Source organism: Phalaenopsis equestris, unplaced genomic scaffold (genome assembly GCF_001263595.1).
Source record: "Phalaenopsis equestris unplaced genomic scaffold, ASM126359v1 Scaffold000256, whole genome shotgun sequence".
NCBI lineage: Eukaryota > Viridiplantae > Streptophyta > Magnoliopsida > Asparagales > Orchidaceae > Phalaenopsis > Phalaenopsis equestris.
In genome coordinates this window covers 263,719-281,604 of record NW_018164698.1, presented here as the reverse complement: position 1 = coordinate 281,604, position 17,886 = coordinate 263,719, and the positions used below count along the sequence as shown (strand labels likewise).

Below are 17,886 nucleotides of genomic sequence, written 5' to 3'. Positions count from 1 at the left end.
AGAGGCATTGCCCCCGCACCTCTGACCCATATAATGTAACTCTCCCAATTACACAAATGTTTCCGCTCTGCTGGTTTGCTCCGTTCCGCTCCAACATCTGTCCTTTATTTGGTATATGAGCCATACCTAACATGTAGTTTGTATGTAATTGCTCCATTTACCTTTTACAAGTCTACCTTCTTGCACACCGGTAAGATTCTTTGGGTTTTGTTATGATGACTCTCAATTATGTGAACTAAGATGACGCCGCAGAGGTTTTCTATAGTTAATGGTTACAGCGGTCATTTGGCTATGACAAGTGTTTAACCGGTCATCTTGTACGAGTCATTGTCTATATATATGTAATAATGTATATGAGTTGAGAGGGTTGAGGTGGAGAGAAATTCAGAGAAATCAAGGTGAGGAACCAAGAAACCTCTATCGAGAACATGATTGATAGAGAGCTAGGGGGATTGGTTCGTCCTTGATTTTGTGCGGTATAAACTTCAAGATTGTCTTAGTGAATTATTTTTTGATTCCCTCTCGTGGATATGTGTCCTATGGACTGAACCACGTAAGTTCTCGATGTTCTTGTGTGCATTTCTTCTTTGTGATTTTCTTCCTTTTTCAATTTTCACTTTGCTGTCCTGCTGTTCTCTTGGCAGCAGATTCTGCCATAGGTTTTCTCCTCTCTCGCTAGTTCTCCACTTGAAATGGCAAAAGTGAAAAGGCTTGGCACACTCTGTCCTTCTCTGGTTCTGTCTGCAGTAGGAATCCCTCCACTTTGTCACCTTCTTCCTGTTTGAAATCTGAATATAAGAACAGTAAATCCCTTTGCCTTTCTCTGTTTCTTTTCACTGTTTACGCGAGCATTTCTTCGGTTATCATCTGTTGCAACAACCAACCTCGTCTTTCTTATTTCCCGAATGCCCCTGTTGAGCTTCCCTATATCACCACTCCTTATGTTTCCCTAATCGAAGCCGTCGTCATTTCTTCGCTGTTCATTTCATTATTTTATTTTATTTCAGTTTTGTGCATTATATTTGTAATGAAAAAAAAGTATTTGTATTGATGTAATGTTATGTGTCTAATGTTGTGAAAAATGACGATAATAAAGAAAAAATGGAACGAGTAAAATTGCACACAGAAGAAACACCAGAGCCACACACAGATTTACGTGGTTCGGCAAATTTGTCCACGTCCACGGAACTGCAGAGGATTTATTTCTTCGAGGAATTACACCGTCGAGCGCCTCAACGTTTACAAAAAAATCTCTATTTTCTTCTCTTTCTTTCTCTGTTTGAGTTCCTATCATGTGATCTCCCTCTGAAATCAACATTTAGCGTCGAACTTGAACACGAGACATCGCCAAAATCCTTTCTGTGCACCTCCTCAGCCAAAATCAAATCACGAATATTATCATATTTCAGCTTAGATTTACCTACAGAACTGCTAACTACCATCCTCATGGTTTCCCAGCTATTTGGCAATGAAGCCAACAATATCAGTGCACGTATCTCATCATAAAAATCAATTTCAACAGACGACAATCAATTTCAACATACGACATTTAGGTGTTGAGCAGCAGACACACCTTCTGCATCTTCAAGTTGAATAATTTTTTTATCAGATGCACATTGTTATTCGCCGATGGCTTTTCATACATACATGATAAAGCCACCATGAGATCTGCAGTAGTTATCTCCTTGATGACGTTGTGGGCAACCGATCTCGATAGGATTAATCGTATAACCCCAGAACCTATCGATCCAACAGATTCCATTCCACCTCGTCCATCTTTTCAGGTCGTTTTCCCAGTAACAGAAGATGAAGTTTCTTTCCATAGAGGTAGTCTTCTATTTGCATCCTCCAGTAAACAAAATCAGTGACATTAAACTTCTCGATCCCCGATGTCATCACTTATTCTCCGCCCATTGTTCTTTCTTAGATTCGAACCCAAAGCTTTGATACCAGTTGTGAAAAACGAAGACAATAAAGTAAAAAATAGAACGAGTCCGATTAAAATCGCCCACAGAAAACCCCCCAGAGCGACACACAAATTTACGTGGTTCGATAAATGTGCCTACGTCCACGGAGCTGCAGGGGATTTATTTCTTCGAGGAATTACACCGTCGAGCTCTTCGACGTTTACAAGAAAATCTCTCTCTTCTTCTCTCTCTTCTTCTCTCTCTCTCTCTCGGTATCAAAGCTTTGAAGCTTTGGCCCTTCAAAGCTATTCCTGGACCTGGAGACAAGCCCATGATTGTTGTCCAGTACAAGGGAGAAGAAAAACAGTATGCACCTGAAGAAATCTCATCTATGGTTCTAATTAAGATGCGTGAGATTGCTGAGGCTATTTAGGATCCTCTGTAAAGAATGCTGTTGTCACAGTTCCTGCATACTTCAATGACTCGCAGCGTCAAGCCAATCAAGGCTAAGTCAAGTCATCTTGAGAGCTAAGAGAAATAGAGGAAGAGAGAGAGAGAGAGGAAGGGAGAGAAGAAAATAGAGATTTTCTTGTAAACGTCGAGGCGCTCGACGGTATAATTCTTCGAAGAAATAAATCCCCTGCAGCTCCGTGGACGTAGGCAAATTTGCCGAAGCACGTAAATCTATGTGTCGTTCTGGTGTTTTTTGTGTGTGCTATTTTACGCGTTTCATTTTTTACTTTATTGTCGTCGTTTTTCACAACATCTAAAGGTATATTTTTGAAACGATGCGGGAAAATTTTTAAAACATGTACTCCTGGAAGCGTAAAGTACTCTTTCTAGGGAAATATGAGGGCTCTTTTAGAAATCTTTTTAAAATTTGTGATTTTAAAATACCTGCTCGTGGGAAAGTAAATACCCATTCGTTGGAAATTGAGTGTCGTTCAAGGAAAACAAAATATCATTTGGGAGAAGCTAATTTGCAAGCTAACCCTTCTTTGCAGCTACAATGAAGACCTTTTGTGTTTTTAATATGGTATGTTAAGTTTATCACGACATTGATCAACTCGTCTCTCAAGTTATTTAGGAAAGTTGACATCCTCCGATGCCACCAAATAGGGGTTTACATCAGGAGACTATAGGAATTTTTGATGATTTGGACTTTAATTGCTTCAAAATGTTTGGAATTTAAAATTAAAAATATAACATCACCCATTTAAAAATTAAATTAATTGAAGAACTAAAGTTTTTAAAATTTAAGCTAGTTTCTAAATATTAGAGATCATAGTTTTTAAACATTTAGGCTCTTAAAGTAATAAAAATTTTAAAGTTTTGAGCTTTAAAATATAAATTTTTAGGGCTTAAAAATATTAACATTTTGATTTTAAAAATTTAAACTCATAAATTTAAAAATATTTCAAAATTTAGCTCTTAGGCTACTATAATTTTAAAATTCATTAAATTTTGAGTTTTTTTGGACGTAGGCTCTTAGGGGTGAAAAATAATTAAAAATATGCAACTTTCTTAAATTTAAAATTAGTCGCCCCCTTCATGGGATTCACAATACTTTTAATAGTGAACAAAATATGGTTTCTTTTTAAAGCCTAAAATTATAATAATTTTGAAATATTTTAAGCTCCCAATGACTTCAAATTTTGTAAAAATTTTGTAGTTGTGCGTGTCCACTCTTAATATTTATATGAATACTATTTTGAGCTACATGCAAAAAATTTTCCATACGGAGTGTGGACGCAGCTCTATATGCGTGCTCCAGTAATATGTCGCCACATGTGCTACATCGGGCCCATCTTAAAATATTTTAAAAAAAATATTTTATGCCCGACCTGGCCCAAACCTATTCAAATTGAAACCTCAGAAGTTATTGTAGTGGTTCAACGCACGGTGTTATTAACATGTTATTGCGACGTCCAAAAATAACTCCAAAATAATTGAATAACCCAAAATAACTCCAAAATAACTAACTCTAAAATAACCCCAAAATCACTATAAAATAATTTGTTAGTATTCTATTAGTATTATAATGATAATTTATTATTATTTTATTGCTGGAGTCCGCATGCAGAGCTCCACCCACACTTCATATGGAAAAATTTCTGGCATAACAACCTTTCAAAAATCATAACAAAAAAACTTATTTCCAACAAAAATTATAAATATCATGATGAGAAATTATAAAAAAAAAAAAGACATGAAAACATCTTTTCAGCCTTTAAATTTGACTCAATCTATGTATCAACATTTCAAATCAAATTTTAGTCTAAATAACCACATAATACAACAACTCATTGCGGCAAAAGAAAAGAGAGAGAGAGAGAGGTTTGCGAAAAAACGGTAAATCAACACATTCTTTAAAACAACATAAAAAATCGCATCGTATGATAGCTCGATGATTGGGCATTTCGTCAAGCACCAAAAGATATGCTCTAAACCCACCCATCCAAAGCTCACCAATGCCAAAAAACACAATAAAACAAAAATGAAAAATTTCATTAAGACATCTTTCCTTAACATCAATGATATTTTACATTGCAACCTAATTTATTCCCATCGCCTCCCCCTCCCAATCCAGACAAATCAAACAAATCCTCCGTCCCAACCACACATCTCGAACAAAATCTTCAAAAGCTCCGGGGCTTCGCAACAACGGTCGAATGCTTAAGTATATGAAGACTGAACTGCCCCCCTTTCTCCGCCGTATCAATCTTCTCCATTCCCGGCGGCGGCAGGAGCTCAAAGTTCTGCACCAGACGGCCGAGCGTAATTCCGAGGATCGGTAGAGCAAGAATGATTCCGGGGCAACTGCGGCGGCCGACGCCAAATGGTATGTAACGAAAATCATTGCCGTTGGCCTCGACCTTCGCCTCTTCTTCGAGGAATCGTTCAGGCCGGAACTGTTCCGGGTTCTTCCATTTGGCCGGATTGTTGGCGAGCCACCAGGCATTGACGAGGATCTTGCTCTCGGCCGGAATGTCAAAGCCGCCGAGCTTGGCATCGTGGAGGTTCATGTGGGGGACGAGGAGCGGGATGGCCATTCGCAGGCGGAGGGTTTCCTTGATCACTGCTTGGAGGTAGGGGAGGCGATGGATGTCCGGCTCTGTGACCGGCACGCCGGGGCCGAGGACCGTGTCGAGCTCGGCCCGGACCTTGCGCTGGACCTCCGGGTGGTTCACCAGCTCGGCGAGACCCCACTCTATGGACCACAGGGTTGTCTCAATGGCTACAGAAAACAGAGAGTTTAATTAGATAATTTCAAATCATAGAAGATGACATTTAAGTAAAAAATTAAGTTTTGAAGTAAGATATATAATGACGTAGGAATTGTAGGCTATGTATGTACATCTTCCCAATCATGCACTCTCTCTGATGAAATTATTTATTTATTTATTAATAGATGAACCGATCCTAATTATTTCAAAAAAAAAGTAATTAGGCTATAATTTAGATAGTTTGTTGCATTATTATTAATTATAAAAGATTTGGCTCACCTAACCGAGCTGCCATTCTTTCTTAAATGATTAAGTTGAAAATCCGAATTCACCAAACCAACAATCAATCACTTGCTCCCAAAGTTCATAGATGGAATGTTTGCTTTTGCATTAATCAAGCTATATTATGGGACTAATTTTTGTTATATTTTTATAATAATAATAATAATAATAATAATAATAATAATAAATGTTATAGATGAATTAAACAAATTGAAAACATGTCATACATTTGCATTTAAAGTTATTATTATAATTATTCTACTTAAATAAGTAATAAAATGGCATGAATTTGGAAAAAATGGATTTTTTTTTTCTATGGCACCTAATTTAACCAACAACTGGATTTAAAAAAAAAAAATAATTTTGGATAAACTTGGTAGGTGATCCATAACCACTAGGAGGGCTCTCACCGACCGCTCAACTAGCTATTGACCGGTCGATGAAGGACGGATTTACTAGAAGAAAAGGAAGATTTCATATAAATCACTTTCTAATATAAATATTTGTTATGGGACGTTAGATTTTTTTTTTTTTTGGACCTTTCATTGTATATATATATATATATATTATAAAATTATCATTTTGGTTAGTTTGGCCTTAGATTTGGCATTAAAATTAACTTTCTTTATTATTTAGAGAGTGCACAAATTGAAATTTTGGCAGACTTACCATAAATATCATGGATATATTAACCACACTTTTTTCTGCATTACTTTTCTAAGTTTTGATATTTACTCATATAATATAGAAATATTCAACAACGTGAAATAGATATTTTTCTTGTTATGTTTCAATATTATTATGACACTAATATATATTATATATAAGAATATCAAAGCTTGAGAGTTAAATCTGTCAATAGGGGAGTAGGGGTGTAAATGAGCCGAACACGAGCGAACCTCGTTTATATTTCGAACTCAAAGTGTTTTCGTGTTCGACTCGTTTGCTTAGCGAGCAGAACACAAGCCTTTAACAAACAAAGGGTCATTTTTACAACCCTAATCATGTAGCCATAAGACGTTAAAGATTGGGACAAGATTTAAAACATCATTTGATCATTTGAATCTAATATAATTTTTTCTATTTTCTTAATTAATACTTTTAATTGATTATAAATCTTTGTAGACAATTAATTTTTTTTAAAATACTACTCATCAAAGATATATATATATATATATAATTGATTAATAATATTTCGAGCCGAACACAAATGAACAAATATTTGTTTGTGTTCGGCTCGTTCACTAAAGCCGAACACAAGTTTATCAAGGAGCCGAAAAAGAGCTGGTCGCGAACAACGTGCCGCCTTGACAGCCCTGTATGTCAGCACCTATTGTATGGCATATGTTAGTTATTGTGTTCCGCGTGCTCTTTATATTCTACTTCATTTCTATATAAAGGCTGAACTGTTCTCTGTAATAATGATCAAAGCTATTTCTATCTTTTGTACTCGTGTTCTTTATTCTATCTTTAGGTTATATTCTTGTGCTGGTCATTTATCACTAGAAGCCAAAAGCTTATAACATCTATATGAATTTCCTTTACAACTTTATCTATTAAGCATTTATTTAGATAACACCTAAATTTTTATTATACTATAGAAAATATCACTAATATTATTTTTTTAAGTGAAATTACATTTGCATCCGTAAGTTTTGATATAATTATTACACTAAAAATGTCATAAAAATAAATATCAAAATTCAAATTTTAAATATGTAAATACATAAAAATTTTATGGTATGTAATCCCTCTTAAAATTTTGTAGGTTATTCACACGGACATAAAAGACATAAAAATTTTGTGGGGACACGTCCTCCTACATTGAATGTTGCACAAGTAAATCGAATCATACCAAGGATTTAATGATTAAAACTCGATTGATTCAATGCTTTAGCTCTCAACTGTAAGAAAATAGTTTAAGAAGAAAAATGCAATTTATATTAAATTAATTTTATTAGGATAATTAATGATTAATGAGTCAAACTAAAACATGATTTAGCTTAGCCTAAGACAGTAATTTATGATCGAATAGAAACTAATTATTCAAATTAATCAATTTAACTAAAAAAGCCTAAACCTTTGAATAGTTATTATACTAAAAAAATTCTGACTAAGCCATAAATAATTTCAAAATCAATTAATTAATTAATCTTCAAGGTCTTGTAAGGCATATAATAACCTATAACTCAACAGAAAGTCTGACAATCTATTAGAACCAGCTCAAGTTCTAGAATAGTCCACACGACTGTTTTTTAAGAACTTGGCAAGTGCTCGACTGTACCACAATGGTTGAAAATAATAATATTATTATTATAATTATACTTGAATAGCCCAAAGCATAAAGCCAGTAAAATATCGGCCAACGAATTATATTAAAAATTCAAAAGGCAAAAGAAAGCTGTAAAAAATACCAGCAACGTTGATGTTCTCAACGATGTAGAGCACGTTATCCTCATTGATCTCGCCCTTCTTCTCAGCATCAAGGATGTGATCGATAGCGCACTTTAGCCCAGCGTTGTCCGTCGGCTTCGTGCTAGACAGCTTCCTGTAGCTCACATAATTTATAAAACCAGATCAATAAAATGATTCACATAAAATCCATTTGAAAAGTAAACTGGGAAGGGGGAAAAACGACTCACTTCCGCTCCTCAACGAAATAGCTCTTGAAAAGGCTAATACGCCTATCCTTAACCTCCTTGCAGATCTTGAGATATCCTCTCAAGAAAGGCCGAAGAATGGGGATGAAATCGCCGTAATTATACTCAAAGCTCTGCGCGAGGCGGCTTCGCTCTCCATTAAGCGCCCTCAGCTTGAGGAACATTGGATCCTCCTCGCTCTCGAATCTCCGATCGAACATAATCCGATACATATTATTATACATCATCAACTGCAACCTGTTCCGGATCACGATCCCTTCCGTCGCCGACTTTGGATTTGCCCGCACGTCCTCCACGACGCGCGCGGCCTCATCCTCCCACCCGAATCGATACTGCTGCACGACCTTGTTAGTGAAGAAAGGGACCGTCATGATCCGGCGCATCTTACGCCAGTGCTCTCCATAAACAGTAAAAACCATATCCTGCCCTTTACCAGTGAAGATATCGAACACGACGTTACGGGTGCGGGATCCGAACTCGACGCCCTGAGTGTGGAGTACCTCGCGGGCCAGATCAGGGGACGAGACTACGACAAGGTTTCGCTGGCCCATTCTTAGTAGGAAGATGTCTCCGAACTTCTTAGCGAAGGCGGTGAGATTTCGATGGTTCAGATCATCGCCGACCTGGAGCCAGTTGCCGAAGATCGGCACGGGTAGTGGCCCCGGAGGAAGCTTGAATCGCTTACCTCGAAGCGTCGAGGAAACAATGGCTAGCATCACCGCCGCGAACAGACCGAGGAGAGCTTTCTCGAGCATTAACAGATCCATGGCGTGAAGATATGAGTCGAGTGTTTTCGCAGCTGATTTTGGTGGGAGGAAGAAGACTGAGGGGCTTTTATGGAGGGAAGATTAGGTGGGGGTGGGTGTGAATGAACGCCGTTAGTTTTAACGGCGATAGACCTATTTTAGGTAGGTAAGGAACGCCGTAACGGTGGGTGAGGAGCGCATGCGGGTATGTGTTGTGAGACCGTCCGATGGGTAATATGAGAGATCTGGTCCGTAGGTGCGGATTTTAACGAGTGGGTCGCTTGCCGTACGGTGAAAATGGCCGGCGTGGGTGGGTGGACCGGCAGACGTGGAGCCTCGGAGGCCGGTTCGTTGAGTGTGGTGTAATTGCTCACGTATGAATGCGGCCGGTTCGTTTATTATAGAAATTATATTTATTATTATTTTCTTAAAATTATTGAGTAGCCATGACTACTTAAAATTTTCGAAATATAAAATCCTCATCTTATATGAATATCTATACTTAAAAAAAATTAGGGGAAGTGAGCATTTACATACAAACCATTCAAAATTTATATATTTATTTATCTAACACTAAAACTTTTTTTTTTCTGTATATACCAAAAACACCATCACGAATCTCAAAAAGAACGAACAACCAAGATTACATGTCTCTTTTCAAGATAAGCAATCAACCGACGATTCAAGACAGAGTATAAAGTCGCGTCTCCAAAGTCTGGGATAGGTTCAAGCTCGAAAGATGATTTCCTGCTCGGCAGTGGTAAGACCTACCAAAAAAAAGGCATGAATCAGATATCATGTGTTGGCTGCGATAAGATCCGTTTAAGACTTTGTAAGATTATGAGATCTGGTCGAGACGACGAACCAACCAGGCAGGCGAGACAAGGGCCCTATAAGACTCAATTCGAACGGGAAATAAACATTAAGAAAAAAGTCGGCATATCACATTCGACCAACAAACCCTATATCCGGACCGAACAACCACCTAACAACCGACCACTCTGGCAGATCGTGTCAAAAGACACTGAGCAAGATCACCATACGGCTGAACACCTCATCCGACCAACGTGCATTCTAGAGAACACATATGACACTTCAAACCAGCCGACCAACAATTACCGTCAATGTTATTCAAATTGTAACACAAATAAGACCTAAAATCTATACAATCAATCAAAACCTTAATAGCATTAAGAACAGTTTTCATAATCGTTCCCTCATTCCTGTAATTATATAAAACATGTCTCTTTAAGTACTACGGGACACAAATATGAATAAAGAGATCTTTTCCCTTGATTCTCTCTACAAAGATAAATTAGGGTCCAACATTTACATGAGAAATTATATTAAGACACGACTTATAATTTTCTTATAATTATTAACCGGTCTCCGTCCGAGGACTTTAATATATACAGTAAAAAAGTCTGACGTTTGATTTTGTTTCGATAACATTAATGAGCAAAGCACTTCAAATTCAAATGAAATAAGTTTTTTTTTATATATATTTTTGCTTGCTGTGCAAGTTAATTTGATAAAATATGTATTCAAAAATTATTTTAAATTTTGAAAGTCTATTTATATTAGAAACTTACCGATACTTAGAACAGTAAAATTTGAGTTTAAGGGCCCGTTTGAGGTAGTTTATAAGTGCGTTTTTAAAATGCCGTCGTACCATTTAGTTTGCGCGTTTCGTGAGCTTATCCAAAACCGCATTTGAGTTTTTACACTAAATGCTAGTCGCGGGCAGAATCCTGCGGCCCGCCCAGCCGCGTTTCAGGATAAGCTGCTTATCCTGAAACGCACCCTAAGTGTGTTTAAACCAAACACATAATAATACAATTAGCCAATTTAAGCATTTATAGTTAATATATTTTATAATACATTTTTATAAATATATTTGGAGTATGTTCATGTCAATAGTGAGTAATTAACTATAAGAGAATATTTAAAAAATTAAATGTATTTATTCGATTTAATTCCAAAGTTGAGTCATATTACAAACAAAAATTTAATTTTAAATATAATTAGACTAATTCAAATTCAACACAATGACAAGACCTTTATTCATTAGATATTTGGTTTTAAAGTAAATTGTACTTTACTAGTTGAAGTGTAGAACTTGTGCACAATCCCTATTTTCATATCATGAAGCTATTGCACCTAACTTTTATCAAGTGGTCTTTGCTACAAGCAATTTGAGTAAAGTACATGTGTTTTAAAAATATATAAATTATTTTCGAGATGAAATACATCAAAATGTTATTTTATTATTATGATGCATATTGAATTCATTGAAGTATGACGACAGTAGTGAATGATGATGATGAATTCAAAATTTGTCCGGGAGACACGCCTAAGGGATAGAGCGAGAAAGGGAGGAAAAGAGCTGAGAGAGTATCGTGATGAAGAGTAAAATCGTTTAACTTTTATTCGTAATATGAGTCCTTATTTATATGAATGTGGGTTGTAAGATTATATTATGTACCCCTAATAAAGTAGGCACAACAGGGGATATTTTTGGTTAATACATAATTACAAGGCTGGGAGCTTGAGATGGCGCCCGACTGTATTTTGAGTCGGGTTGTCACACACCGGGAATATGAGGAAATGACCGACCTGGTCATTACTCGGGCGACTATGACCGAGGGTGGACTGGGAGCTCCTCGCTTTCTGCTTTAGATTGAGGAACAATGGGGGATTTGTCCACATGAGATTTGTGCCAATAACTCTTTCAGAGAATGACAGACTTCTATCTGTTTCAGGACTATTTCTCTCCCGGCTTGCAGGAGCCAACCGGATAAATATATGCCCTTGAACTGGTTAACTTGCAACACATATGAGCCATGTCTGTAGAGAGGAGCTTATAGCAGCACCTGCAAGAAAGGATTTGCATATAAATTAAGACATTGATCACCCTTATTAAAACTCAATGTGTGTGTATTTAGGAATGACTCTCAACAAGAAGATCAACCTAATACACTATTGCACATGTTCACACTCAGTAAACACATAAATGCACAAGCAAAGTGATGTTTTGACTAAGGCAACCAAACCGGCAAAGAACAATAGTCAGACATCAAAAGAGACTACCTAACATCCTAATCCTAGCCTAGCACACCATATAACAAAAAAAGTCCTAATCATCATCTAAGTGTATAAGGTAAAGTCTCTGGGCATGTATGACTTAGTAGGGTCGTCACACCGGCCCCATCCTAAAGATCTAAGGGATCTAACAAATAACACCCAAGATGGATTTTAAAGAGAGTTGGCCTTGCAAATGACCTAGTTCGCTATTTGCATAATTTTACAATTATGATGGATATCATAAGAAGAAAAAAAATTAATTTTTTTATTATTTTAAAATAGGGTCATTAAATGTAGATCTATAACATGCAAGATGACATAAGTTAGATCTCTTGGACCCTTAGCATAATCATACATGTGTTGATCCTGATGCTTTGACTTACATTGTTCTTCGTGAGCTACCCAACAAATGATGATTGTTAAAGCATCGCGATTGACACAGGGTCACTCACCTACCGAATTTGACTCACTAAATGCAAATGCAAATGCAAGTAGGCACAACATAAAGTTCAACATTGTGGTTACTCAAACAGAGTTTCGGCAAACATGATGAAGATCATCGGGCAACACACAAATGACAGAACTCAAATGCAGATATGTTGTACACTCAATGGGTAGAAAGGCTCTGAGGCATAACCAAAATCGAGCATACAACGTGAAAAAGGGTTGTGGCATTCAAGTATGACACCACAAGAGATGTGGCGGTATGTCCTCTGTATAAGAAATTCACACACCTACAGACTAGCATTGCTAGCCACCATTCACCCCCTCGAGTCAATCGAGGGGGTCAACCAAGTGTCATGGTCAATGGGGTTTACCGGACCAGGGAGGCCAACTGAACCAAAGTGATCGGTTAACTTGACTGAGATAGAAGTTGGACCTAAGTGGTCGGTCAATCAGGCTAGGGCGACTAGTCAGACATAAATGGTCGGTCACTCAACAGGGCCAGGGTGGCTAGTCAGACCTAATTGGTCTGTCGACTGACCCGAGGCTACCGGTTGGACCAACACGTTACATGCATGATGAAAAATGCAGAGACATTCATCATGCAAAGAGTACGATGCAATGCAAATGCTAATGCCCGATAATGAGCCATACCCATCCTAACACTCTAACATAGGTACCTAAGTTGCAATGCATGGATGTGTGGCATAGCCGCCTCCAGCTTTGCTGAAGGTTGTAGGAAATTTTAGCCTCTGATTCCTCGAAGGAGAAATTATGGATCATTTGTATGATGAACTAGATACAAAGCTTTTTTCATCCTTCAAATCCCAAGTGTTTCAACCTCTTCAGTGAAGGTTGGAACCTCTAAAACTAGGGAAACTAGGGAAAGAAGATTCCGTCGTTTAGGGTTTGGACTAAGGCTATTACAAGCAAAGTTATTCGAATATGTAGGAGATTATCCACAAAGGAACCCTATTATAGTGGCTTTCCCTAAGAAAACAACAACCGAGCACTAATCATTTTCTTAACACAATTCTAAGGCTAGCTAAGGAAAAGAAAATTAAAGGGAACAAGTGTATCACCTATGCAATGTTTGACGACATCCTCGTTTGTAAAGATGATACCTTCCTCAAGTAGGAGAGATGATGGTCGGATTCTTCCTCGATGTAGATAGGAAGCTATATTTAAATGGAGACAAACCGTAGACTATCTTGAGCTATGCAAGTGAACACCCTACACTAGTGACATCAAAAATTGATGCCAACAGACACACAACATCTATCGAAACTACGATCATCTCCATGGCTGCCCAAGTGAAGGTCTCCCAATGAGTACAAAGGATTCAGATCAGCAGGTCCCTGTGTATTACATCATAACTCTCCCTAATTAGAAAAACTTTACCAGCCTCCTCTTAGTCGGTCGCGGGCTCCCAGAGGAAGATCAAGCTGGTCTCGAGACCCCCTTCCCTCTGGATCTGAATGTCAAGTGGCTTGTGATCGACACTGGTGATCGCTCGAAGGTAGCAGCTCCTCAATTGCTCCAAGTTTCCTTAAACTGTCATTATCTCCCCATATCTGAAAAATTTCACATCCACGTGGAAAGTTGAAATCACCTCTTAGTAGCTATTTAACAATGGTAGGCCGAAGATTGCATTGTAAGTTGGTGGGGATTCCATCACCAGAAAGTCTTCCGTGTTGATGAACTACTTTTCTCACTCACCACACAAGATGGCCAAAGCAATCACACCCAAGGCTTCTTTTTTTCACTAGAGAAGCTGAATAGTAGACCGACCGGTGTTGCTAACTGATCGGTTTTAAGCTCCATCTTGACAAACATTATTTTGAATAGAATGTTTACCAAAATTCTAGTGTCGAATACGATACTACCACCTGTTAGTTGCTTATAAGTGTTATAATGACGATTGCATTGTTGTACAAGTTCCCCTTTGGTGGGAGATTTGCATCTGTAAAATTGTTTGGAGGATGAGTATGAGCGTAAGAGGCAATGGAACGTACCTGCCTCAATCGATGTCTCATCAGACTGGACTGTCAAGATGACTCTCTACTTCCCATGAAGATAACTAGAATGATCCCAGCCAGGTGCATCTCATTTGGTCAGACAGGTCCATCTGCAGGCTCCTCAGTGGAGCCTTCACCTATCACCTTATGTGCCCTCCCGCAGCAACAAACTCATTTAATTTTCCAGCCTTGATGAGCCCCTCCACTAAATTACTGACATTGCGACACTCCTCCATGTCATGCACATGGTCTCAGTGGTAAGTACAATACTTTTTCGTTTTTGAAGGGCTAGTGCAGTTTCAATGGAGGGGCCATCTTGAAATAATCCTTATTTTGAATGACTTGGACTAACTCGACCATTGACACATTCAGGGGTGTTGAATCCTACATCCCTCGATATACATGCAGTTGCTCATAACACCGAGCTGACCGTTAGTCAGAATGGTCCCTCTGATCCTTGTTGCTCTGGTTACTCCCTCAATTTTCCTAGGACCGAGGGTTATCATTCTGCCAAATCTCAAGGGAACGATCGACCTTCAAGTTTTTCTCATCGTTTTAATCCTTTCGCTTCTACAGCCGATGGTCAGATGACTCTGGTTTAGTCTCCGAGTAGTCCATAAGGTCTTGCTCGACAGCGACGTGATCGTTAGCTATTTCTAAGACCTCGGCGAAGGATCTTGGCTTGAGAAAGTTCAAGTCATACCTGAATTGCCTGCTACAAATTCCCTACTTTAAGGCAGTCCGGGCGGTGCGAGGTTTCAGGTACTTACTTCCGGCATTTTCTTCTAGAAGTGAGTGATGTAAGCCCACAAGCTTTCATTCTCTCCATTCTTAATCTAGAGCAGAGCCTAAACATCCCTCCTTGTCTAAATGAGTCTCTTGAATTCACAGAAGAATGAAATGATCCCATTCGGTAGGCTATTGAACCACCAAAGAACCGCCTCCTTTAGCGTGATAAAAAAAGCCAACACTTTATCGCGTTGTCAATCTACAAGACTCCAACTGACGATTTGAAAGAAGTCATATGATTGGTCGGGTCACTTTTCTACTTGTAAGGATCCAAATGAATAATTTTTAGCTTCTGTGGGGGTATAGTCTCAAGGATATGTCGAGAAAATGCACTACTTGCAATCAACCGGGTGGGTGCTCCCCTTCACTATGCATGATGCTTGACCATCAACGTAGATCATGCACTGTCAGCGTGTTGAGAGTCCCCTTGCCCTGCAATCAGTCACTGGTGGATTCTTGAAAGGAACCTTTGTGAGCAAGTTCCCCAAGACTCTCCCTCCAACAACGCCGGTTGAACCTTTCTCTGAGTTATCGTTGCTCGGAGGGCCTCAAATTGGTCCATCATTTGCGCTCGCATTGCTCGCACTTCTTCCTGGATATCTCAATGCACTGTCTTTCTATTGAACTGTTTGCATCATTTTTTAATGTCATGTGTCTGAGACGTCGATATTATCTAAGGAGAGCATCCATGTCGTTAACGCTTCGAATACGGGTAAAAAAATGAACAAATTTTTGTTTTTACCCAACTTGCTGAAAAAGTGATCCGAACGACCCCGAATGACGAAACAGACTGTGCGATTGCGTCCGGAACGTCAAATTTACCTAAGGGAGAGGTTCATTTCACTGCAATGACGTATTCGACAAAAAGATGCAGAGAGATAATAATAATAATAATATTATTATTATTATTATCTCTCTGCATCTTTTCGTCGAATACGTCATTGCAGTGAAATGAACCTCTCCCTTAGGTAAATTTGACGTTCCGGACGCAATCGCACAGTCTGTTTCGTCATTCGGGGTCGTTCGGATCACTTTTTCAGCAAGTTGGGTAAAAACAAAAATTTGTTCATTTTTTTACCCGTATTCGAAGCGTTAACGACATGGATGCTCTCCTTAGATAATATCGACGTCTCAGACACATGACATTAAAAAATGATGCAAACAGTTCAATAGAAAGACAGTGCATTGAGATATCCAGGAAGAAGTGCGAGCAATGCGAGCGCAAATGATGGACCAATTTGAGGCCCTCCGAGCAACGATAACTCAGAGAAAGGTTCAACCGGCGTTGTTGGAGGGAGAGTCTTGGGGAACTTGCTCACAAAGGTTCCTTTCAAGAATCCACCAGTGACTGATTGCAGGGCAAGGGGACTCTCAACACGCTGACAGTGCATGATCTACGTTGATGGTCAAGCATCATGCATAGTGAAGGGGAGCACCCACCCGGTTGATTGCAAGTAGTGCATTTTCTCGACATATCCTTGAGACTATACCCCCACAGAAGCTAAAAATTATTCATTTGGATCCTTACAAGTAGAAAAGTGACCCGACCAATCATATGACTTCTTTCAAATCGTCAGTTGGAGTCTTGTAGATTGACAACGCGATAAAGTGTTGGCTTTTTTTATCACGCTAAAGGAGGCGGTTCTTTGGTGGTTCAATAGCCTACCGAATGGGATCATTTCATTCTTCTGTGAATTCAAGAGACTCATTTAGACAAGGAGGGATGTTTAGGCTCTGCTCTAGATTAAGAATGGAGAGAATGAAAGCTTGTGGGCTTACATCACTCACTTCTAGAAGAAAATGCCGGAAGTAAGTACCTGAAACCTCGCACCGCCCGGACTGCCTTAAAGTAGGGAATTTGTAGCAGGCAATTCAGGTATGACTTGAACTTTCTCAAGCCAAGATCCTTCGCCGAGGTCTTAGAAATAGCTAACGATCACGTCGCTGTCGAGCAAGACCTTATGGACTACTCGGAGACTAAACCAGAGTCATCTGACCATCGGCTGTAGAAGCGAAAGGATTAAAACGATGAGAAAAACTTGAAGGTCGATCGTTCCCTTGAGATTTGGCAGAATGTAATTTTTTTTTTTTTTTTTTTTTTTTTTTATCTTCTTCTTCTTCTCCTAATTTTTTTTTCTTTTTTTTTTTCTTCATTTCTTCTTTTTCTTCTTCTTCTTTCTTTTTCTCGGCCAACCCAGCCAATCTCGCCGAATTTTCTTTACCTCGCCGACTTTTGTCTTGCTGGTGTTGTGTTTTCTTTCGCCGGAGTAAAACGGTGAGGATAAGCCTCAGATTTTGGGCTCTCCTTCGTGTTTCATTCGCTCCCGGTGCGCACTGCCGAGCAAGCCTCCTCGAAGGTACATGTGTCGTTTGTACTTTCATATGATTTTATCAATTATTTTGGGTACTTTTTATCCCTCATTGCCTCTTTTATTATTCCATGCATGTTCTACGAGACAATTGGCGCGCGGACTAGAACACCGTCGGGGTTCGTCGGAAACGTGGGCTCTCTTTCAGCATAAAGAGAATACATCTGCAACCGTCACGGTGATGAGATCCTCTAAGCTCCTAGCTGACCCTAGGTTTTAGTGGTGTCTAGGCGTGTGGGTTCGATTCCCCACACGGGGTGCGTGCGCCGGCATGGGTCGGCGCGACGACGTGCCTGCGTGATGGATCGTCGATTTCCTAGAGCTAACCTTTAGGTTAGGACTTCCTGTGCGTAACCAAAC

General features: G+C 38.9%; 1 protein-coding gene across 1 annotated transcript; it reads right to left on the bottom strand.

The window, feature by feature from the left end:
- Positions 1-4,394: 4,394 nt before the first annotated feature.
- LOC110024427 (trans-cinnamate 4-monooxygenase) lies at positions 4,395-8,877 on the bottom strand. Its single transcript, XM_020724389.1, has 3 exons — positions 8,059-8,877; positions 7,831-7,964; positions 4,395-5,145 (listed from the first exon to the last, which is right to left on the bottom strand). Exons 1-3 carry the CDS (start codon positions 8,841-8,843, stop codon positions 4,547-4,549), a joined length of 1,518 nt encoding a protein of 505 aa, XP_020580048.1. The 5' UTR covers positions 8,844-8,877; the 3' UTR covers positions 4,395-4,546.
- Positions 8,878-17,886: the final 9,009 nt, after the last annotated feature.

Bases quoted from the DNA above. Each gene is read 5' to 3' on its own strand.
- LOC110024427 (XM_020724389.1), bottom strand. From the start codon at position 8,843: ATGGATCTGTTAATGCTCGAGAAAGCTCTCCTCGGTCTGTTCGCGGCG. The intron at 7,965-8,058 runs GTGAGTCGTTTT...TGTGAGCTACAG, and splicing joins TATTTCGTTGAGGAGCGGAA to GAAGCTGTCTAGCACGAAGC. The intron at 5,146-7,830 runs GTATTTTTTACA...TGTTTTCTGTAG, and splicing joins TGAGAACATCAACGTTGCTG to CCATTGAGACAACCCTGTGG.